Source organism: Glycine soja, chromosome 6 (genome assembly GCF_004193775.1).
Source record: "Glycine soja cultivar W05 chromosome 6, ASM419377v2, whole genome shotgun sequence".
In the NCBI taxonomy this organism is placed as follows: Eukaryota; Viridiplantae; Streptophyta; class Magnoliopsida; order Fabales; family Fabaceae; genus Glycine; species Glycine soja.
In genome coordinates this window covers 42,017,088-42,041,446 of record NC_041007.1, presented here as the reverse complement: position 1 = coordinate 42,041,446, position 24,359 = coordinate 42,017,088, and the positions used below count along the sequence as shown (strand labels likewise).

Sequence of the window (24,359 nt, the reverse complement as noted above, 5' to 3'; positions counted from 1 at the left end):
ATAAAGTTGATTTTCAATGAAACCATATTTAACATTGATTTTGATTAAAAGTTAATTTTGAAATAAAATGATTTATATTGGGATATTTTTATTTTAAAAGCAAGTTAAGTAATAAAATCAGTATAATTTTTTATTTAACACAAAACGTAACTGAAACTACTTTTAACTCAATAAATTTTAGATAAAAATGAATTATTTAGCGTGAGAACAAATATGTAAATAATTACTTAAAATTATGTTTGTTTTAACGTGTTTTTAGACTGACATCTTTAATACATGCAGTGGAGGATGAAGGTTACTAGGAATGGCGACAATTGCTTTCATAAGAATTTTTTAAATGAATATTTTTTTTACTAGAAGACTAAATACATGTTGGAATAAAATAAAAAACTAATTGACTAGTAAAATATTTAGACCTCCTCGCTAAGATGTGAATGCTTGTCCCGGGGCCAACTCTAGAAGTTAGGGGAGGAGGCAAATACAATTTAGATGATTTTGTAATGAAAATAAATATATTAACTATTTATTTTATAAAAAAATATAAAATCTATTAAAGTGAATTCCGATAAATTGTTTTTCTAAAGTTTATATAATAATGTCAGTTTCGTAAATTTAAAATTATACGATAAAATTAGATTCATCTTATAATGTAACTATAAACATGTGGATCAATTGGTGTTAAATACTTAAAAGGAAGAATTTTTTTATTGTTTATAATAGTCTTATTCATCAAACATAATTACCTTCAACGAAAGATATACGTGATTTAGACCCAAAAATTATACGATGTAACAAAAAAAACTAAACTCATACACTCAAAACCAACATTAGGGTGAAACTAACAATGCCAACTATATGCAACCACACATCAAATTTGGTTCAAAACTGTTTCATGATTAATTGACTGTGATTCTTGAAGGTGTAAATTGGCAACAAATTAATCCTTGAAAGAACAAAAATTCAGATTGAATTTCTTAATGTGTAAAAGTATAATAGTTTTGTTCCATACAACTTAATAATAAATTAATTTTAAATTTTACATGTCAAATTGATTTTTAAATTACATTTCAACAACAAAATAGTCTCATGAAAACTTAATGATAAAATGTAATTATCATAATTTTCGTACATCCATTAAATAAATCAGAACTTTTATTCATTCCAAAATTAAATTATCATTGATTTACACATTCAGTAAAAAAAAGAAAGAAAAGAGAGGTCAATTTCCCCTGTTTCTTCCACGCGTTTACAGTTATTGTTGGGCTGAGAGCTATTGCTTTCATGGCTTTCTTTCGGTATTTTCTAGGATTTGGGCTTATTCAGGTCCAATAAATTAAGTGGTCACACTACGAAGTAGTATACTTTGGTGCAAAGTAATTTCAGAGGAAGGTTCATATGCCTCATTTCATCCGTTGTTTATCAATAAACTTTATTGGCTATATTTGTACCTTTGTGATGTTTTTTTCAATGTGCAGAAGCAACTGTCACGTCCTTAATTAGCTAATTGGTCCTATATAAGAATCTGACCACTAGTCAAATAATGTACTCATCATATAACAAATTGGCAAGCTACTCGATCTGCATTCAATGATGAAGAAAAATCAAGTTTGTTAGTTACTTGACTTCCTGGGCATTCTAAGATTCCATTTATTATCGAGAAATCACCTAGCAAAACCATGAACCTTAGTTTTTTTTTTTTTTTTTAATTCATAAGAATTAAATATGACACTAATTTATAATACTCACACTGCTAAACCTATTAAACTAGATTTCGATTGAACTTTTAGATCTTTAGATTCTCAAGATTAATTTGTTTTCCTCCTTTAATACTACTCGACGTATACATAATTAATTGGGCGCGTTTTGAAGTAGACAATTATCTATTGAAATTATGTTTTCCAAGTAATTCTTGTATAAGTATAATTAAGTGATTCAGTTCAACCCAAACATATTAATGGAAGCAACATTAGTCGTGAAAAAAAAAGAAACTTGTTGCATAGATTTGTTTTCCGTAGAAATTTAATATATTAGTGTACCTTTGTATGTGTGTATATATATATATATATTTGTTTTATTTATTTATTGTAATTTGTTAGAATTTCTGAATTTTTATATGTTGATCTTCTGCCTGTTTTTGGGTTCATGTGAGTCTAAATAAATTATTTTTTCTCTAGACAAAGGAATTAATTACACAGACTTATAGTAGTATTGCTGTGAAAAAAATGTAGTTTTTTTATAATTGCATCGTTTTCACACAAAAATAGTTGCGATCCTTTTCCAAATTAACTATCATCAATTTCCCAACGTGTCAGTGTGAAAAGAAAACATGATAACTAACATTGCTAGATGCTGATGCCTTTACTCTGTAAGTGGTGTGTGATTCATGGAAATTTTCTTGCATGACCCCACACTAATTTCCTTGGAAGTTCCAATATTACGACCATTCAAGAACTATCAAGGACAAGAGATATTGGCTGCGGTTCTCATGGTGAACTTTTTGATGCGACTCGGAAAATATGCATGCTTGACTTTGAATAGAGCAAAGAATGGACTTTTCTTAATTATATTATTTTATTTTATTTTAAATATTTATTGGTGTAAAGTATCACTGATCCACTTTACTGATTATTAATTTTTATAAAAAAAATTTCACTGATAGATAATCTCTATAATGTAATTTTTTTCTTCTATTTACAAATTTTGAATTCAAGATTTTACTTTTAAGAGATTTGAGCTTGGTTTCTCAATCACAAATATAATGTTAGTTTTTCTTATTTTATTTAGAAACCTCAAACTTGCACACTTCTCATAATTTAAAGGAAAGCTGCAATAAGTTAGTAATTCACATTCGTCACGTAGCTGTATTATATACGCTCCTCTTAATTGAATTTACTGTTTCTTACGTAAACTTTTAGAAACAAAGAGTGAAGTAAAAAATAATGCGAAACATTTTTTGTAATTAAGGAGAAAAATATAAAACGTTTTTCCAAATGAAATTTAAAGTTATCAAATTTGAATTATATGTGACATATGCATGTAACTCGATATTCTTATAAGGATAATTAATTAAGGAAGGGAAACAGATAGGAAAGAAAGTTAGTTATCTCTTAATGAGAAAAAAAAATAGTAAACCAAAAGGAAGAAACATGAATGCTTTACTTTTTCTTTGATAATCTAAGATTGCTTTAATAAATGAAAAGTTAATAAAAAGCAACGTGCTTGCTTTTTTGACTAGTATAACATCAAACCTTCGCCTACTCCGCCTCACATAAACTGAAATTCGGAAATTGCATTCACATAGCTGCCCATGTGGTGAATAGAAATTCTTTGTTGAATAAAGAATTGTGTAAATATAGATCTGTATAAGTAGATTGTTTTAAAGCTAAACATAAATCTACGTGTTATATGAATACTTGAAATTGTTTTCTCAAACAAAATTAAAAAATATTATACAACTCAAGAAAATAAAAAACTACTTAACATGCAACATTTCGTCCTGTTAACAAATAATATGGAAATGCTATTCATCCATTCAAGTTGAAAATAAAAAGGTAAGCAAAAAAGAAAAAAAAAAAACAAGAGAGAAAGGGGACCATAAGTTCAAAGGTTAATGGAAAAGAACAAGCATGAAGGACACTAGCTAGCAAGGGAAGGTTGTGGTTTGAGATTATACAATGTAGATGGTATAGATAACAATGGTGATCCAAAAGTCGGGGGAATAAGAAAAGGGAAAATGAACGGTTGGCAGTTAGTGGTTATTGTTCACTCATTTTGACAACTAATGAAACATTGTGAAATAGTTGAAGCATTATTATGATTAATAACGGTTGAATGATGTGGTTTAACAAACATTCATGATAATGTAACTTTGATTTAATAAATACTTTTTTAACATTTACTATGCTTAAGTTTAGATGACTTCTGGTGTAAAAAAGAAGTTTATATGATTTCTACGATTTTGTGAACAAGTAGCCAATGAATATTCGCATCATTAATATAATGACAAAAAATACAGCTGTATATTTAGCAACACCACGTTAGACTCTCTGTCTTTGGCACCACGTACGACACTATTGACTTTGAATTTTCTTAGTTCAGCATTCAGCAATGTACTTGTCATCTTGTCCTCCCTTGTAAATTTTGTGCATGTGAGTAGCTAGACTCCATTATTGTTAATGCATTACTTCGGTCGTTTACTCAATGTATGGTAAATTTTGGTGCATGAGTAGCTAGACTCCATTATTGTTAATGCATTACTTCGGTCGTTTACTCAATGTATCGTAAATTTTGGTATCTCTCATTCAAAGAACACACTTTTCACATTACACATCAACTCAATTCTTTAATTCTAAAATTTATGAGTTTTTTATGCACTTATATGTTTATCAATTTTTTTATTTTTATTCAATGTGAAACTTCTCTTCACTTGTATTTTTATTTTTATTTTTTCATAAATCTGATCTGAGCTATCGATATCAATCGTGATTCTTAGATACGAGCATTACAATTTTGAGTTAAATATGATGTTAAATTCACTTACGTGATTATTGATGATTCATTGATGAAAATTTCTTTTAAATTAACCTCTCGATTTTTTAACACATTTGAATATATATTTTTTGTATTAATGAAAATTTATTGAAAATATTAAAATATTGTGGGACACTTTTTTATTTAATAGTTTTCTCTTTTAATTTTGTAGTTTTTAATAAGTTTTAACGGATTAGAGAGAATATATTGAAATGATGACTTCTTAACACTCCTCCTTTATATATAACACTTGTTTCAGTTTTCTTAATCTACAACATGTTTGTTATATACTATTGCTAACTTAACTCTCAAGCTTAGTACTGAATGAAGTTTATTCTTTCTCTAATGAGTATCATACTTTATACCCTCTTTATCTCTTCTCTTGTAGTTTCCATAGCAGCCGACAAATCATCCAATTCACAGTTTCAGTCCCTCAGTCATGAAGAAACCATAGTTTCCCCAAATGGAGTCTTTGAACTTGGTTTTTTCCCTCTGGGAAATTCCAACAAAAGCTACCTCGCAATTCGGTACAAGAACTATTCGGATGAAACCTTTGTTTGGGTTGCAAACGGTTCCTACCCAATCAATGACTCCTCAGCCAAGTTGACACTACACAGTTCTGGCAGTTTTGTCCTTACACACAACAGCAATCAGGTTTGGTCCACAAGTTCTCTAAAAGTGGCACAGAATCCATTGGCAGAGCTATTAGACTCTGGCAACCTTGTGATAAGAGAGAAAAGTGAAGCAAATTCAGAAGACAAAGAAGAATATCTGTGGCAAAGTTTTGATTACCCTTCTAACACAATGTTGGCAGGGATGAAGATTGGTTGGGACCATAAAAGGAAGCTAAATAGGAGACTCATAGCATGGAAGAGTGATGATGATCCAACACCAGGAGAGTTATCATGGGAAGTTGTGTTGCATCCCTATCCTGAGATCTACATGATGAGGGGAAAAGAGAAGCACCACAGACTTGGACCATGGAATGGATTGCGTTTCAGTGGCATGCCAGAAATGAAGCCTAATCCTGTTTTCCATTACAAATTTGTCTCCAACGAGGAAGAGGTCACCTACATGTGGACCTTGCAGACTAGCTTGATCACAAAAGTGGTGCTCAACCAGACCTCACTAGAGCGTCCTCGCTTCGTGTGGTCCGAGGCCACTGCATCGTGGAACTTCTACTCAACCATGCCAGGGGAGTACTGTGACTATTATGGTGTTTGTGGGGGGAATTCGTTTTGCAGCTCCACTGCATCGCCAATGTGTGAGTGCTTAAAAGGGTTCACGCCAAAGTCTCCAGAGAAATGGAACTCAATGGTTAGGACACAAGGATGTGGCCTTAAAAGTCCATTGACTTGTAAGTCTGATGGATTTGCTCAGGTTGATGGTTTGAAAGTGCCAGATACTACAAATACGTCTGTGTATGAGAGTATTGATCTTGAGAAATGCAGAACCAAGTGCTTGAAAGATTGTTCCTGCATGGCATATACCAATTCTAATATAAGTGGAGCAGGCAGTGGCTGTGTCATGTGGTTTGGTGATTTATTAGACATCAAATTGTATCCAGATCCAGAAAGTGGGCAGCGTCTATATATAAGGTTACCTCCTTCGGAATTAGGTAAATACTTTATTAACTTTTCCAAATTAAACCTTTTAATTTAAGCTTGGTCCTTGAATATGGAATTTAATGATTGTTGTTTTGTTTGATGAAGATTCTATCAGGCCCCAGGTGTCTAAAATAATGTATGTAATATCCGTTGCTGCAACTATAGGAGTTATACTTGCTATTTATTTTCTCTACAGAAGGAAAATTTATGGTAAAATTATTCTTCTCTTCTCTCACATTTGACAGAAAAAATAGCTGAATAGTTCTGCACAGAATATTTTAAGTAGAAATTCTGCTGTTTGTCAATTCCCTTGACAAGTGCTGTTATTCAAATTATTTGATTTTTAGAGTATGCTGTGAAATTGGTTAGGTGGCCTTATAGTAGGGTTCTGTTCTGTGTCTCCTGGACAGAATTTCCTAGTTGTATAGTTTGATAATGTGAAGGCATAAAAAAAATTCACATAATACTTACGTTTTTCTTTTTCCAGAGAAATCAATGACAGAAAAGAATTATGAAAGCTATGTGAATGATCTGGATCTCCCATTGCTTGATTTGTCAATAATCATTGCAGCCACAAATAAGTTCTCAGAGGGGAACAAGATTGGAGAAGGTGGCTTTGGATCCGTATATTGGGTAATTCAGTATTTTGGTTCTAGTAATAATATTCATACCCAAAATAAAAATAATGAGAAACATGTTTATATTACAAATAGCATCTATTCATATGAATGTGATCATGCAGGGAAAATTACCCAGTGGGTTAGAAATTGCTGTGAAGAGACTTTCAAAAAACTCGGATCAAGGAATGAGCGAGTTCGTAAATGAAGTAAAACTGATTGCAAAAGTTCAACACCGAAATCTTGTAAAGCTTCTTGGCTGTTGCATTAAAAAACAAGAGATAATGCTAGTTTATGAATACATGGTTAACGGCAGCCTTGACTACTTCATTTTTGGTAAGGAATATCAAGAAATCTAACATTAGTACTCACTAGTGTTTTATGATTATAGTGATGGCTTGCATATTCAATACTTAATGATGCAGTTGCTATGATTCCTATGAATACCACAGATAGTACCAAAGGGAAATTGCTAGATTGGCCAAAGCGTTTCCACATAATTTGTGGAATTGCTCGCGGGCTTATGTACCTTCATCAAGATTCTCGATTGAGGATTATCCATAGAGATCTAAAAGCAAGTAATGTTTTACTAGACGACACTTTGAATCCCAAAATTTCAGATTTTGGAGTGGCTAAAACTTTTGGAGGAGAGAATATTGAAGGAAACACAACCAGAATTGTTGGAACATAGTAAGTGTCTTAACTATTTAGCACCATTCTGTTATTTTAAAGAGACATGTCACATTAATATTATTCCCCTCAACGGTTAATTGCAGTGGGTACATGGCACCAGAATATGCTATTGATGGACAATTTTCTATAAAATCTGATGTCTTCAGCTTTGGTGTTTTGCTGTTGGAGATTATATGTGGGAAGAGAAGTAGATGTTCTAGTGGAAATCAAATCGTTCACCTTGTTGATCATGTAAGCATTTGGCTGATTTTAATTTAGGGTTAACCGAGTCTTTAATAAGTAAACTTTTTTTAAAATCTGGTTTATAGTCTCTAAACTTTTGTTTGATTATTCAAGTTCTCTAAACTTTTTTTTCATTAAAATGTCTAGTCCTTAAACTTTGGTTTGAGTGATCAAGGTTCTTCAATTTTTAGATATTTGAGTTTTAAGTATTTATAAACAAAATTTTGAATCTATTATATTTATTTATTTAATGAGATTTTAAGAATAATTTTTTTTTCAAAAGTTTAGAGACTAAAAATCTTAATTAATGGAAAAATATGAGGGATCTTAACTAATCAAACAAAAGTTTAGGGATTAAAAATTTTAATGAAAAAAAACTGAAAAATATTGACAAGTCAAACAAAAGCTTAGAAATTTAAAACTGAATTTCGAAAAAGTTTAGAGACTAAAAACTTAGATAATTATTTGATTTATCTATGTTAGACTTCACATATTTTTGAACAATTTTGCTTGGCTAATAACAGTTTTCTTCTTGTGATTTAGGTGTGGACACTCTGGAAAAAGGATATGGCTTTACAAATAGTTGACCCAAACATGGAGGATTCTTGTATTGCATCTGAAGTATTACGTTGCATCCATATTGGACTCTTGTGCGTGCAACAATATCCAGAGGATAGGCCTACAATGACCTCAGTGGTTCTATTGTTGGGGAGTGAGGTGGAATTGGATGAAGCTAAAGAGCCAGGGGATTTTCCGAAGAAGGAATCTATTGAAGCAAATTCAAGCTCATTTAGTTCAACCAATGCAATGTCCACAACCTTATTAACTGCTCGCTGATAATCAATGAGATAGATGGATATATATATTGTTGTAAATTAGATATAATCTATTTATAACCTATAAAATTGAAGTGCATATTGTGATGGTTTGATGTAAATTTTTTCTTTATGTATCTATTAATTTTTTATTATTATCATGGGATAAAGGATGATTAGTTATGTCAATGACCAATAAAGAATTTCTATTAAAAAATTCTTCTAATTGATTATTTTATTACAATTTCTCTTCTAAACAATATTTTTTCTATACATAAAACTTGAATATATAATATAAAATTAAAATGCAAAACGAAAAGTTATATGTTAATATAAACATTTTTTATTATTATGTCACATCATCCATTTTCATACATTCATACCTTTAGTTGTTCTCAATTTTTTCATTCTCACTCTAACATTACACTAGAATAGAATTTCGTTTTTTATAAGTACTATGTATACATTAATTGTATATTGAAATCACATAACAATTATTTAATTTTCTTCTCTTTTATTACTTCTTTTGTGTTAAAACGACATGAACTTAGCTTCTTTTGAGTTTTTATCTAGAAGATGCTAAAGTTAATGATTTTATAGTAATTTTGGTTGCATTTTTTTTTTTGTAGAAATATAATAGAGATATGAAAGTGGATTGAAGTACTGAATGGTCGTGCTCAACGTGAAATCCTCGCTTAATGCATAAAGGAGGTTTTGATTGGCCATCGAATGAGAATATATTTGCAAAAAGTGAAGCATTCATTCACTACCTTCCTTCACGATGAAGCAAAGGAGAAGTAGAGGAAAGCAAAAGAAGCTAAGCCATAGCTGTTGTTGAAGGAAATCCATTTTCGGAGCTTCGGCCTATCCGTTTCACTCGATTCCTCTTTCATTTCATTTCACCTTTTACATTTTTAAGCTTTTCATAACAATGAGAAACTCCCTGTTGTTGGGAGCTCTACAAACTAAGCTCTTTTGGTGAAATGATTCTAACTATCTATTTAATATTATGTTGATATTATTGTTCTTTTCTGTTCTTTTTCACATATCTGTGATTTGATCATCCATTCTCATGTAATGTTTTAAGATTTAGACATTGTGAAATGTTCATATTAAGAACTTGGAAAGAATATCTAAGTGATCCATATATAGGAATATAATGATATTGTTTAGCCTAATTTATGCATCTATGCTCGTAATGCAAATTGTTTAATATAACTCTTAAGGGATTAAGAGCGATATTAAGTGATTTAGACTCTCTCACTTGAGGAATTATAGTTAGAGTTGTTTAGAGGATGTGGGTAATAATCAATTTAATGTTAAATAGAGAAAAATCATTTATGATTGCATGAAGAGTGGTTATTGTAAGCTGAGCCCCCAACACAGTTCTATAACTCATCATCAACGTCATTTCACAATTTTGAGCTAGCGTTTGTTTTCGTACCTTTGCACATTCCTTACTTTGCAGTTAATTTCCATCAATTGTATTTATGTGTCATCACTCAACAACACCAATTCAATTCATTAATTGCTTAAAATTTGACATATACAAACTCTGAGTATAAACAAAGTCCTTGGGGACTCAACACTCGATCTTATCGTTCTAAAATACTACTTGGACGAATTGGTATGCTTGTCAAGAAGTCAACAATTTTCAATTTTTAATGTACATCCCTCTTAATTATACTTAACTATCCAATAAATGAGTGTTAATATTATTAAATTGAAGAGTCATGTATCCACTTTAGTTTCAAAATACAATTGCATGTTTTTTGGTGAATGAAAATATATTGAGAACCTATAAACCTCTAGGAAAACTAGTACAAGCACGATTGTTACACATATGAGACCTAACATCTTGGTTGCTCACACTCTCCGACACTTGACTCAATGACATTTAAATTAACTTTCTTATTGGTCACAAGAATCTGCCAGTGAGAATCTTATATCGGTAATCTTTTCTAAGATATTAACAACCAACTTTGATATCAATTGTAGGTTGTAACGACTCACTATTTTCAGAACCAATGAACGTCTCTATAAATCAACATAAGACTTTTCGGAGTACTTTAATCTCACTCATCTTCTTTCTAGGAGGTCACCCATATCAAAATTATTCAAAGTCAAACATACTTAACTGTGAAATTCTTAAGAGATGATTTACAAAAAAGAGATGCATTTATATAAATAATACTAATTAATTTCTTTAAATCATTATTAATTGTGCAATGCTATATTTTCACAATCTCTAAATCCTTCTCATTCTTGTGTGCATTCAATTCATTTACAACGTTACACTTTTAGGGATGAAAGTGACAATTTATCATTATTATTATCATTGTGATTTAATCATTAGTTCATTTAATATATTCTTTGGGGTAAATGATCACTTTTATTCTTGAAAGTGTAAAATGATGATAATTTGATCGTTGAAAGAACAAATGTTCTAAAATAATACTTGAAAGTGTAAAAGGAGTGTAAAAAGAAGTCCGGTCATAAAGTGTGAAGTGTTAACTTTAATTTATACTCTCGTGTACCATTTTGTAATTAAACTGTAATGCTTAAGAATTAATTTGACATTTAGTTGTAAATCTTAAGAACTAATTTAACATTAGTTAAGTTATAAAGTTCAAGGACTATTGAAATAGGACATAAAGTTAATGTTCAACCCTTGATACAAGAAGTTTTTTTATGCATTTTTTTTATACTTTTAGGGATTATTTTAGAATTGTTTTTCTTTCAAACACTAAATTGTGCATTACACTTTTGGGGATGAAAGCGGTAATTTATCTTATCCTTTTGATTTAAATATGTTTTTGATCCTTAATAAATATTCGAGTTTTATATTTATTCCTTAATAAATTTTTGTTTTGCGTTGAATCCCTAATAAAATAACACATTTATTTTTTATCTGTGATATTTTATTTTATTCCTTGATAAATTAGATTTTTTTTATTTTCTAATAAATTAACAAATTTTGATTTATTTTGTATCAATAACAAATAAAAAATATTTATCATGAAATAAATATAAAATTTGTTAATTTATTAGAGACTAAAAATAATCGTCAAAGATAAAAAAATAAAATTATTATTTTATTAAAGACTCATCATAAAATAAAAATTCATTAAAAAATATAAAATTAGATATTTATTATAGATGGTTGTAAGCTGGCGTTTGAGGACTTCGGTAAATAGTCCTCATGAGCGTCAGAGCATCCATATATCCTATGTTATTGTCTGACATTGTTTTTTCAGATGTCTCAAGGCTCCAGCTCGTAGATTACACGGACAATGACCGAGCCGCAATATTCAAGACTGCGTACAGTCTAGAAAAACACAACCAAAACATGTAAATCACGAAATATATTGAAAATTTTACTGAAAAGCTCACGTGATTTGCATTTACAGGACAAGTTAGAGAGTCTTTGCCTTCTGCATCACGTTATTGTTTATTAATCATCAATGAGCCACTGTCTAATCCATTAATAACTTCTGGTTACTTCCTAAACTATGTTTTAAGCTCAACTACTCAATGAAGTTTATTCTTTTTCTGATGAGTTTCATACTTTACACACTTTTTGTATCTTCCGTTGTATTTTCCATAGTAGCAGACAACACATCATCCATTTCACAGTCCCAATCCCTCAGTTTTGGAAAGACCATGGTTTCCCCAAGGGGAATCTTTGAGCTTGGTTTCTTCAATCTTGGACTTCCAAACAAAAGCTACCTGGGGATTTGGTTCAAGAATAATCCGTCACAAAATGTTGTTTGGGTTGCAAACGGTGGCAACCCAATAAATGATTCCTCTGCCATCTTGAGACTAAACAGTTCTGGCAATTTGGTCCTTACACACAACAACACGGTTGTTTGGTCCACAAATTGTCCAAAAGAAGCACATAATCCAGTGGCAGAGTTATTGGATTTTGGCAATCTTGTGATAAGGGATGAGAATGCAGCAAATCAAGAGGCATATCTGTGGCAAAGCTTTGATTATCCTTCTGATACAATGCTGTCAGGAATGAAGATTGGATGAGACCTCAAAAGAAATCTTAGTATTCACCTTACAGCTTGGAAGAATGCTGATTATCCATTTATGTTTTTTTTTTCTTGAAGCAGTAGTTCTAGGTCGTCTCACTTTTTTCAAAATGTTTTTCATTATTAAGAAAAGGTAACGAAGATCAAATTCGAGCTTGTTTTATAGCCCAGGAGACTTCACTTGGGGTATTATTCTGCTCCCTTATCCTGAGATCTATATAATGAAGGGAACCAAAAAGTACCACAGAGTTGGACCATGGAATGGTTTGCGTTTCAGTGGCGGCAGGCCAAAAACTAACAATCCCATTTACCATTACGAGTTTGACTCCAACAAGGAAGAGGTTTATTACAAATGGCCCTCAAGAATGCTAGTTTATTATCGAAAGTGGTAATTAACAAATCCACACAAGAACGTTCACGTTATGTATGGTCAGATACTGGAAAATCATGGATGCTTTATTCAACAAGGCCCGAAGACTATTGTGACGATTATGGGGTTTGTGGAGGCAATGCGTATTGCAGCACTACTGCATCACCAATGTGAGTGTTTGAAAGGGTTCAAGCCTAAGTCTCCTGAAAAATTGAACTCAATGGACTGGTTCCAAGGATGTGTCCTGAAACATCCATTGAGTTGCAAGTATGATGGGTTTGCTCCTGTGGATGGCTTGAAAGTGCCAGATACTAAAAGAACATATGTGGATGAGACTATTGATCTGGAGCAATGCAGAAGGAGGTGCTTGAAAGATTGTTCCTGTATGGCATATACAAATACAAATATAAGTGAAACAGGCAGTGCCTGTGTCATATGGTTTGGTGATTTATTTGATTTGACATCATACTATTTCCAGTTCAGGAAGTGGGCAGCGTCTATATATAAGGTTGCATCCTTCATAACTAGGTAAATACTATATTAACTTTTTATTATTCTTCTCACCGTAGTTTCAATCTCTGAGAATTTAATCTTGGTCCTTCAATGTGGAATTTAACCATTGCTGTTTTGTTTGATCAAATTCAACCGGAACAATGCCGGTAAAATAATAATAATAATAATTGTAACCTCCATTGTTGCAAGTTGTAACCTCCATTGCTGCAAGTTTAGGAGTTGTACTTGCTATTTATTTCATCTACTGAAGGAACAATGCCGGTAAAATTATTCTTTTCATCTCTCACATTTCACTATTGTTAATTCCCTTAATTAACAAGTGCTGTTATTGGTTTTGTAGAGGATCCTTTAAAATTTGTATAGCAGGGTTCTGTTATGTTCCTCTTTGACAAAATTTCATATTTATACAGTTTCATTAATAATGTAAAGGAATGAATAGACAATTTAATCTCTGAGGTTGTACCCATTTTGCATATTAGTTCCTAACTTAATATTAAATTCAAAATAGTTCCTATCTTTGCACAAGGGTTGCAAAATAATCATTCCGTTAAATTTTAAAATAATGCAGTTAGTGAGGTCAATTTTAGTGTCACATGGACTATCCAACGTGGCACTAAAGGATGACGTGACATGACATGTGGACGTGCCTCCTAAAAGATGCCACGTCATTTGATGATAACAAAACGAGTAAATAGACAATTTAGTCCCTAACTTTGTACCACGGTGTACGACACTTTCTGCACCTTGAAATTAGTTCGATCCGACCCGATAATGGCTTGGGGCCCCAACTTGTGTGGAAGATGATTTCGACAACATTGCGCGAAGGGTGGCCTTCGAGAAGTTCAATGATGCCATGCGACGAGGTTGTTGTTGTCATAGTGCTGCTTCGAGAATGTGTCATGGTGGTTCGTGCTTCGAATTCAGGTTGCATTGTTGATGATGGGTATTTTGAGCTTGGTTGTTTCTCTCCAAAGGTGGCTTGGAGTGAGGTTGTGACTGGGGTTGTTGTGGTTTTGAGGGTGGTGGTGATGGTGAAGAAGAATATGGGTAGTGGAAGAAAAGACGACGTCATTTTTTACTCTTTTTTTTTTTAAATTGTACGTGTCATCTCACTTAGACAAAGATTACATGTGATTGGTTAACGAACACGTTAGCAGATAACGAATTCCGACTAATGGCAGAGACCTCAAGCAATTTTTACAAAAAATATTTTGTTAAATCAGTTAGGTAAAATAAAATAAAATAACATTATGCAATTAAAATAAAAAACTCATCCCCAATGTCACATCCTATCAGAGCATTGTGTCCCAATGTAATCTGGCACGAGGTTTACACGTAATCCCCAATTTCAACATTAATATTATAATCAAACACTGCTCATGAATTATACAATATCTATGACCCCACACTCATGTTTCAAACATGTTAAACACAGTGCGCTACATTTTAACATTGGTTCCTAACTAGGAACCTACACTTTCTCTTTAACAATGTGCATAAACACTTTTCTCAATATAAACACTCGTCAGGTTATTATATACTTCACAACTCACAACACAAGTATTTTCATATCAAGTGTTAACCACACACTTATTCACAACTAAATCTCATGTTCACAATTTCACATCTCATAATTTCAATATAACAATTTATACAAAATTTTTATCAGAACATGGAAAGTAAAACCCCTCAAATAATTTTGCACAATTATATCAAAATCAATTAATCAAAATCATAGGTATGAAAAATGAAAACACGAGGAGAACTCAATTTTATCAACCAATTTGCATCATGACATCGATATTGTATTTATAATCATAAAGGAAAAATTCAATAAACATCCCAAAATAAACCCAATTTAATCCTCTAAGGATCCCTAAAGATGTTCATTCTAACCTTAATTGCGATAAACCCATCCCTTACCTCTAAACGGGCTCACGTGTGTATTCTAACAGCGATAGTGGTATCTCTAACAATTTTCTGAGATTCCTCAAGCTTTTCCTCTGAACGTTCTCATAGGGTTTCTAAGCATTAGAGAGAGAAGAAGGGATTGAAGCCTTCATTTTACTGTCTATGTGCGATGAGTATTTCTCCATCTGCAAACATTATTTTGAAAATCCCGACGGTAAAGATCTGAGAAAATGAATTGCGAATGACATACCAAAACTTACAACAATCCAACAGTTAACGAGTTCAGGATTGTAGTTTTACCGAGATAGTTTTGAGTTTCTGCAAGAAAGGAAAATCTATGATGTAAAGGGTATTTTTCTCATCTCTGACATGTTTTCATAATTATCAACGGTGACAATGTTCGGAAATAAGTTCCGAACCTGATGCTCAAATTTCACAACGATCAACGGTGAATGAGTTCAAGATCGTCATTTTTATGAGATAGGTTTGGTGGTATACGGAAAAAGAGAGGGTTTTGAGAGAGAAAAAAAGAAAACGAGATTGAGAGGAAGAGAAGGCATATAAACTATCATTAGTCTCAAACTGACATCACATGTTTCTATTTATAGGTAGGGTAGTCACAACCTATCATTTACTCTATTTATTTATTTTTATTATTTTATAAGAATGAACTCTATTTTATTCCCTATCAAATGAATAAATAAAATATTCTTTTTATTTTCTCTCAAACCACTATTTTAATTAATAAAATTATTTCTTCCTATTTATTTGATTATAAAAATTTCATCATTTTCTAAAATTCTATTTATTTATAAATTACAATCATTTTTAAATTAGTTTTAAAAAAATGAGATGTTACAAATATTTATCAGAGACCAAATATATATTGAATCCAAAACAATAAGAAGTAGAAGCATTTGTTACATGGAGTTGTCAATTCACTATGCTGAATGAGCTAGTGTTTTTTCAATATATTCTCAAAAAGAGAATTTTTCTGTCGCAAAACTAGAGCTTACTATGGCAAGAAAAAAAATACTTTATGATTTTCGAATAGATTTTTGGAGCAAAAATATAAATCAAAGAGAAAAAGGTTTGCTGGCTCTAATTCTATAGCATTCAACATAAGTGATTCAATTTCAAATCATTTTCTTAGGTCAATGCAAAGAAGATTTAACTCAATTGATTAATTATAATTTCTTAGGTGATTAATCCTTGATTCCTATGTTAAATTCCTAATTCATTAGTTAACTTAACCTAGAAATTAGAATTGCACAGTGAATCTTTAATATGATTTCATCCCTAAAATTAGGTTCTCACACGTTTTCAATTCAGATCTAGAATCAAATTTGTTTCCACAAAATTCAATCCCTAAAATTAAAGACAGGTTGATCAGGCAGCATCTAAGCAAGGATTTGGAAAAGGATCACATGACTAAGAAAAATGAATCACAAATTGAGAATCACATAAACTACTTCATTCAATCCAGCAACTTCAAGTTTAGCTTCTATGGATCATAATTTGATCCAAAATAACACCAAAATCAAAGACTACAATGAAGGGAGAAGAGGCAAAAGAGAGAGAGCAAAAGTCACAAATCTATCACTGAATCTAAAAATGTGACAAAAGGTTCTGATGTTGATGTTACAAGCTCTTTTAATGAGTGCTGGATCTATATTTTTTTTTGCCATGTCTGACTCTCGCTGTAGGGAGGACAGTTCTTTGCTGCAATGAAACTTCATCTTTTGCCAACAATAGAATATGTTGGTCATATATTATCTCAAGTCTCAACACAAGTGCTGCATATAGTTTTGTTCATCTGGATCAGCCGTAATAATGCTCGTCTTATTCGCGGGACTATGTGAAAACAGAGCTTAATTTCCAATGTTGTAGTGGCAGTATCATCCTCTGGAAACTTATCATCTCAGTTCTCTATGTTTGGGAGCTTACAATATATAAAATACGATTTCTAATAGAAATTTCCATAAGTTCACACAATTTATTTTTTGTTTCCTTCTCTAATTGAATATTGCAGATTTATCTATTTAAACCAATTTGAATCCCCCCTTATGTTTCATGATACTGTTGAATGTTTTATTCTTTATACTGATTCCAGATAAGTCAAAGACAAAAGAAAGCATTGAAAGACAACTAAAAGATGTGGATGTGCCTTTGTTTGATCTGCTAACAATCGCTACTGCCACTAACAATTTCTTATTGAACAATAAGATTGGACAAGGTGGCTTTGGACCTGTATATAAGGTAATTCAATATTTTAGCTCTAAATAAAAGAAGAACAACTAGAATCAAGAGAAGAATTATTCATTTTGAAAGCCACTCCTAAAATGAATGCAATTATGCAGGGAAAATTAGTGGGTGGGCAAGAAATTGCTGTGAAGAGGCTTTCAAGTAGGTCTGGAGAAGGAATAACTGAGTTCATAACAGAAGTAAAACCGATTGCAAAGCTTCAACACCGAAATCTGGTAAAGCTCCTCGGCTGTTGCATTAAAGGACATGAAAAACTACTAGTATATGAATACATGGTTAATGGTAGCCTAGACTTCTTCATATTTGGTATGTAATATATGAAGAATGCTTAAACTAGGTTCACTTGTGTTCTTTTCTTTAAGTTATACTTAGCAGCTAATTAATCTTGAATATCCAATATTGAAATAAATTTTTTATGCTTAAATATGTTTTTATTCCTAATAAATATTCGATTTTGTATTTGTTTCTTATTAATTTTTTATTTTATGATGAGTCTCTAATAAAATAATAATTTTATTTTTGGTCCTTGACACTTATTTTTAACCCTTAATAAATTAAATTTGTTTGTATTTGTTCTATTGTAAATATTTTTCATTTGTTATTAATATAGACTAAAACAAAATTTTCTATTTTAGTAGAAAACAAACATAAAATTTTCTAATTTAGCAAGACTAAAACAAAACATCAAGGATAAAAATAAAAGTGTTATTTTATTAGGAAATCAATGCAATTTTTTTTTTATTAGAAAACAAAAATAAAAATCAAATATTTATTAGGAATCAAAAACATATTTAAACAAATTTTTTAACTTTTTCATATCAAATAAAACGTTAATTATTGGATTGGCCTCCAAGCTTCCAGATAATACTTGGAATTATTAAGGGACTTTTGTATCTTCATCAACATTTTTGATTAAGGATTATTCATAGAGATCTCAAAGCAAGTAACATTTTACTTGATGAAAAGTTAAATAAAAAAATATCAGATTTTGGAATGACAAGAGCTTTTGGAGGAGACCAAACTCAAGGAAACACAAACAGAGTAGTTGGGACTTAATGAGAGACCAAACTCAAGGAAACAGAGAGAGTAGTTGGGACTTAGTGAGTCTCTGTCCAATTATAATACACCACATCTATTTGTTTATCTCTATACATTTGGATCGGATTTCTAATATTTGAAAACTTGTCTCAGATACCTACGGTTAATTCAAAATCGTTATCTACCTATGTAATTATTAACCGACCACACAAGCATGCCGTGTGAGGTGTTACATGTGATTTTTATTTGACTGGAATTACAAGTGGAAAAAGTGTTTTGTGTTTAAAAAAGTAAAAAAGACATCATTTTGCATGTTAATTTTTTTTCTTTTCCCAATCTATTACCCCTTCTAAACCCCAATCTATTCCTACTCATCACCACCCTTTCGATCCTCTTCACCTTTGCAACAACTTCTGGCATCAAAATCGTTGCCAGCCACAAAAACTTTCACTATGATACAACCACCACCGCAATAGTATGCAAATGCCCAAACCCCAACAACTTCCAATATCAACCATAGTGACAATCTGCAAATATTACGTTCAAAATATTTGCTTCTAATTCATAGCTTTCATTTGTCTAAATCTCAACCATCATAAAAAATATTCAAAATCAATAAATCTTGTATGTCTCAAATACATGTTCAATTCCAATGAACATTCACTAATTTGCAACAAGCATTGAAAAAATTAGGTAAATAATTTTTCAATGGAAATAAAATTCAGAAACTACCAAGAAAACCATTTGTCGGTGCCCTCCATAACTACCCAACCCGACATCAACAAGGTAGAGGGTGGAGGTAGCGCAATAGATCAGAGATCTGGTTTATCGTGGTCGCACACATGTCCTGGGATTATGGTGGGTCACGCGCATATTCAGATGAGGGATAGAGAACAACATGGGGTGTTGGGGAGCAGGGGTTGTGCATGACACAAAGGTATTGGCTGGGTTGTGCCGATCTAGACAGAGAAAACATTGTGCGTATTTGGTCTTGGATCCTAATTCGGTTTCGGATTCGGAGAAAGAGTGTTGGGGTTAAAGGTTTGTGGGAAGGGAGGAGGGTTTTTGAAAACTGGTGGTGGTGGGAGATCTTCCTTGAAATCGGAAGAGGTGGGTGGCTCGTTAAGAGGAGAAGGATGTAACTAGCTCAGCCTCTCCAGATCTAAGAACGAGATCACTTGGTGCGGAGTCACCGCAGCAGCTATCGATGGGGGCAGTAGAAGCGGCACAGCCAAGTTGATGAGTGGGAGAGATGAAGACAATATTTTTTTAGAATTACTTTTTAAAAATAAAACAAAACTTTTTCCTCGGAGATCAACTGCAAAAAAGTTATTAGGGACCCGAGTATTATTATATTAGTGTTAATGTGAATTGTTTGCTCTAATTTTTCTTGTTGTGGATACATGGCCCCAGAGTATGCTGTTGATGGGCAATTTTCAATCAAATCTGATGTTTTCAACTTTGGTATATTGTTGTTGGAGATTGTATGTGGAATAAAAACAAATCTCTTTGTCACAAAAACCAAACTCTTAACCTTGTTGGTTATGTAAGCGTTGAAATTACTTATTATTTTCTATGCCAAAGTTTAAACATCAATAATTAATATTTTGCTTATTTAATGTTTCAGGCATGGACACTTTGGAAAGAGCATAATGCTTTACAGCTGATTGACTCAAGCATAAAGGACTCATCTGTTATCCCAGAAGTACTGCGATGCATCCATGTTAGTCTCTTATGCGTGCAACAATACCCGGAGGATAGGCCAACCATGACTTCAGTAATTCAAATGTTGGGGGGGTGTGAGATGGATGTGGTTGTGCTAAAAGAGCCTGGTTTCTTTCCACGGCAGATTTTGAAAGAAAGAAATCAAGGCACAAATCTAAAGCAAATGACTTCAAATGATGAATTAACCGTTACCTCATTAAGTGGTCGGTGAAAATGCATGTAGTAAATATCTTTGATAAGAAATGAGCTTGAAGTGTATGATAGGAAGTGGATTGTTGTTTAGGCAGTGGCACTAGATTTTATTTGGCAAAGTAGGAATAAAAGAATATTTGATAATTGTAATGTCGAGCCCGTTGGAATCATGATCCATGTTTTGAGACAAGCTGATACTTTTTCAATTAGCAATCAGCAGCATTTGATCCTTTCACCATGCACCACTATCATTACCTCTTCTATACATGCTTTATTGCTGTGCTAGGACTATACATGCTTTAACACTAGCATTTGGTCCTTTTACCATGCTTTATTGCTGTGCTAGGACTCAACCAACTTCTATACATGAGAAAAAATCAAGACAATGGCTAAACTATGCACAAACATTATTGATCTTGATATTTATAGATTTGCTTCCATAATTAATTGGTACCTCGATAACATCATTATGCTTCCTAATAGAGTAATGACAGTAATAGCATTTTGTAGCAAGTCAATATTTTTCTAGGGGCCAGCACCACCTGACAAAACACCATCAGCTGGAAAAAAAAAATTTATCGATGGAGGAAAATATATCTCCATTTGACAATAATAATAATAATTGTTACACTGTAATTTATATATCAATTTGGATTTCCCGTCCTAGATGAATAATTAAATGAACCATTATGTCGAAAAATGATGGAGGAAAATACATCTCCATTTGACGAAGGACAATGGCAGCCTCGTTCTCCAATTCATCTAATTTTGTCGGGTTAATGACTTTGCCACAGATAGCATTAAAACAAAGCACAAACATGTTATGACAAGCCAAACTTTGTTGCTACAGGCAATAGTTGTTGCATTAATACATGACAATCATGAGATTTCAAGCCAACCAATTTCAAATCATTAACGAATACAATGCTCTTGATATTTGAAGAGTATCCTTGTGGGATTTTTAGCATACACAAACAATGACAAAAACTCCTCTTCTCGTTTGTTGACATTGTGTGACATGCTGGGGGTAGATACGTTTGCGAACCTTATGAGATTGGATGCAACTACTCTCGTATACCCATTTCAACCAAGTCTTGACGACACTTCAAACCATCCTTTGTTTTGCCTTTAATGTTAAGAAGGGTGCCAATTAAAGTATCACAAGCATTTTTCTCCATGTGCATGACGTCTCTGTAATGTCTAACATGAAGATCAGACCAGTATGAAATATCAAAGAATATGAACCTTTTCTGCCATATGTTTGTCTCAATTGCAAATTTCTTTTGTGTCTTTCCAAAGATAGTTATGATATCCTTCACGCGATCATAAACTTCTTTTCCATCTAATGGTTTCAATGCACTTTCATTTTTCTGAGATCCATTAAAAGCTTTCTTCAATCATCGATATGGATGATACCGTTTGAGAAATCTTCGGTGCCTTGTGTATATTGTCTTCTTTCCATGTTTTAGTTGGAAGAAGCTAGTATGTTTCTCACATATAGGACATGCGTGATGACCTTTCACACTATAACCACTTAAATTGTCATATGCTGGATAATCATTAATGATACAGAAAACCATTGAACGCAACCTAAATGTCTGCTGCAGATTACCATCCCACACATCAACCCCGTATTCCCATAATTTTCTCAAGTCTTCGATCAACGAAGCCAGATAGACGTCAATATCATTCCCTGGCTATCTTGGACCCGCTATCATCATACAAAGCATTATGTATTTTTGCTTCATGCACAACCAAGGAGGGAGATTGTAAATCATGAGCAAAACAGACCATGAATTGTGATTGGTGCTTAAGTTACCAAATGGATTCATTCCATCTGAAGCAAGACCAAGCCTTAGATTTCTTGGCTCATTCCTAAAATCAGGATACAAACAATCAAATTCCTTCCATGGCGGACTATCAGTCGGATGTCGGAGCAATCCATCACTTTTTCTCCCGTCTGCATGCCATGTCAAGTGTTTTGCATCATGTCCATTAGCAAAAAATCGCTTAAACCTTGGTATTATTTGAAGATACCAACGGAACTTTGCTGGGCAACTGTTGTTTGCGGTTGCATCACGAATGCATTCACCATTGTTGATCTTGTAGCGTGATACACCACATATAGGGCAATTGCGCATTTCTGCAAACTCATTTCTATACAAAATGCAATCATTTGGACATCCATGGATTTTCTAGTACTCCATTTCCACTGGACATAAAATCTTCTTCGCTTCATATTGAGTCTTCAGTAACGTCTAATCTTGAGGAGGCAATTTCTTCAATAGAACAAGCAATTTAGTGAAGCTTTTGTCACTCCAGCTAAATCGTGCCTTCAAGTTGACCAAAGCTAATACCGTTGACAACCTTGTGAAAGCTGTGCACCCAGGATACAAAGGCATCTTTGAATCATTTTCTATTTTCTCATACAAAGGTACATGTGCTTGTTGAAATCTGTCCTGCCCCAGATTGCAAATCATGTCTTCTATACGGTATCCCATGTCTACATCGACTGACTCAGCGTGAGAGACTGATGGCTTGTTTGGCAATTCCCCATGCCATATCCATTTTGTGTAATTTGGAATGATCCTATGACATATATTGACTGGTGTCTCCTATTCCCACATTTTACGCATGGACAGAAAAATTTACCCCGCAAACATGGTGCATTGAGTTCAGTAAATTGGAGGAATTGTTCAACTCCATTCTCATACTCGTCACTGATGTGTGATGCTTGCATCCAACTTTGATCCATGTTTTCCCTTTGCTGTAAGATTTTATCAAGTTATCTAACATGCATGTAAACCTCACTTTTTTCATTAAAGGTGTGACCCTATTCCATTCAAGAAGACTTTTTTTATAGTAGATTCAATACTACATGTTAATTGTCTTTTCTAAATTTGTTGAAATTTTGGAAGCAATTTTCCTATGTCCCAAAGTACACCAGATGAAAGTGGTGGCATGTCTTCATCCACCACATTCAACTATGCACTCGGAGAACAAATTGAAATGAAGTATATCAAAATTTTAACAAATTTAAGAAAAGACAATTAACATATACATATTAATCTACTATAAAAAATGAGTATTCTTAAACTGTCCAAATGAATAATTCAAGATTCCATATAGAGATTAATGCAAACTTTCCGTATTAATCATTGTATAGAATCTCAAATGGGAAACTACGGTTCACTCACAATGCACATAATTGCTTATATAACACAAAATTGATATATAAATAACCATGTAATTATCATTGGTGTGAGTCAAACAAATACATACATGATAAATACGGTCAATAACAAGAGGTACGAGTGGGATCAGAGCAGTGACAAACCAAACACAACAGTCTAGAGTCAACTCTGACGCCTATCACTCAAGAATAATTAACTTTGTAGCTTTTTGGCTCAACCTACTACCTGCAACCAAAGAAAATATTCTCAGATATTCAAAGACATTCTCAGTAATTCAAGTTGGATTCTAGTTATTTTAAAAATAAACATAAAAGTGGAAGCAACAAAATTAATAAGGGGCCTTAGGTTTGAAGAAATGACGTGTGCGTAGCGCAATGCAATTATGTAACATAACTATGAATGATGAATAATGAAGAGGAAATGGACATTTCGGTGTACAACACAAGCTTCCAAAAGTGCAATTGTAATGAAACATGAGGGAATGGGATAATATTATTGATTTGGGAATGATCTTGTTTTGGCCCAAATTTTGTTGCCATTTGTTTGAAAAAACGGTCACAATTGGGTTGGTTCCCTAATCTTTTGTTGACACTGCCACCATCAGTTTCCTAATCTTCTATAATGTGAAAT

The 24,359-nt window shown here is 32.5% G+C and overlaps 1 protein-coding gene and 1 pseudogene across 2 annotated transcripts; both read left to right on the top strand.

Annotated features, from left to right (window-relative positions):
• Positions 1 to 4,800: 4,800 nt before the first annotated feature.
• On the top strand, positions 4,801 to 9,515 carry LOC114417004 (G-type lectin S-receptor-like serine/threonine-protein kinase At4g27290). 2 transcript variants are annotated; one of them, XM_028382059.1, is made up of 7 exons: positions 4,801 to 6,148; positions 6,243 to 6,347; positions 6,625 to 6,770; positions 6,880 to 7,090; positions 7,207 to 7,444; positions 7,531 to 7,678; positions 8,213 to 9,515. In XM_028382059.1, exons 1-7 carry the CDS (start codon positions 4,855 to 4,857, stop codon positions 8,504 to 8,506), a joined length of 2,436 nt encoding a protein of 811 aa, XP_028237860.1. In that variant the 5' UTR covers positions 4,801 to 4,854; the 3' UTR covers positions 8,507 to 9,515. The 2 variants fall into 2 exon arrangements, with proteins under 2 accessions (XP_028237860.1, XP_028237862.1); XM_028382061.1 differs by lacking the exon at positions 6,243 to 6,347.
• Positions 9,516 to 12,039: 2,524 nt separating this feature from the next.
• Positions 12,040 to 20,663, top strand: LOC114416290 (annotated as a pseudogene).
• Positions 20,664 to 24,359: the final 3,696 nt, after the last annotated feature.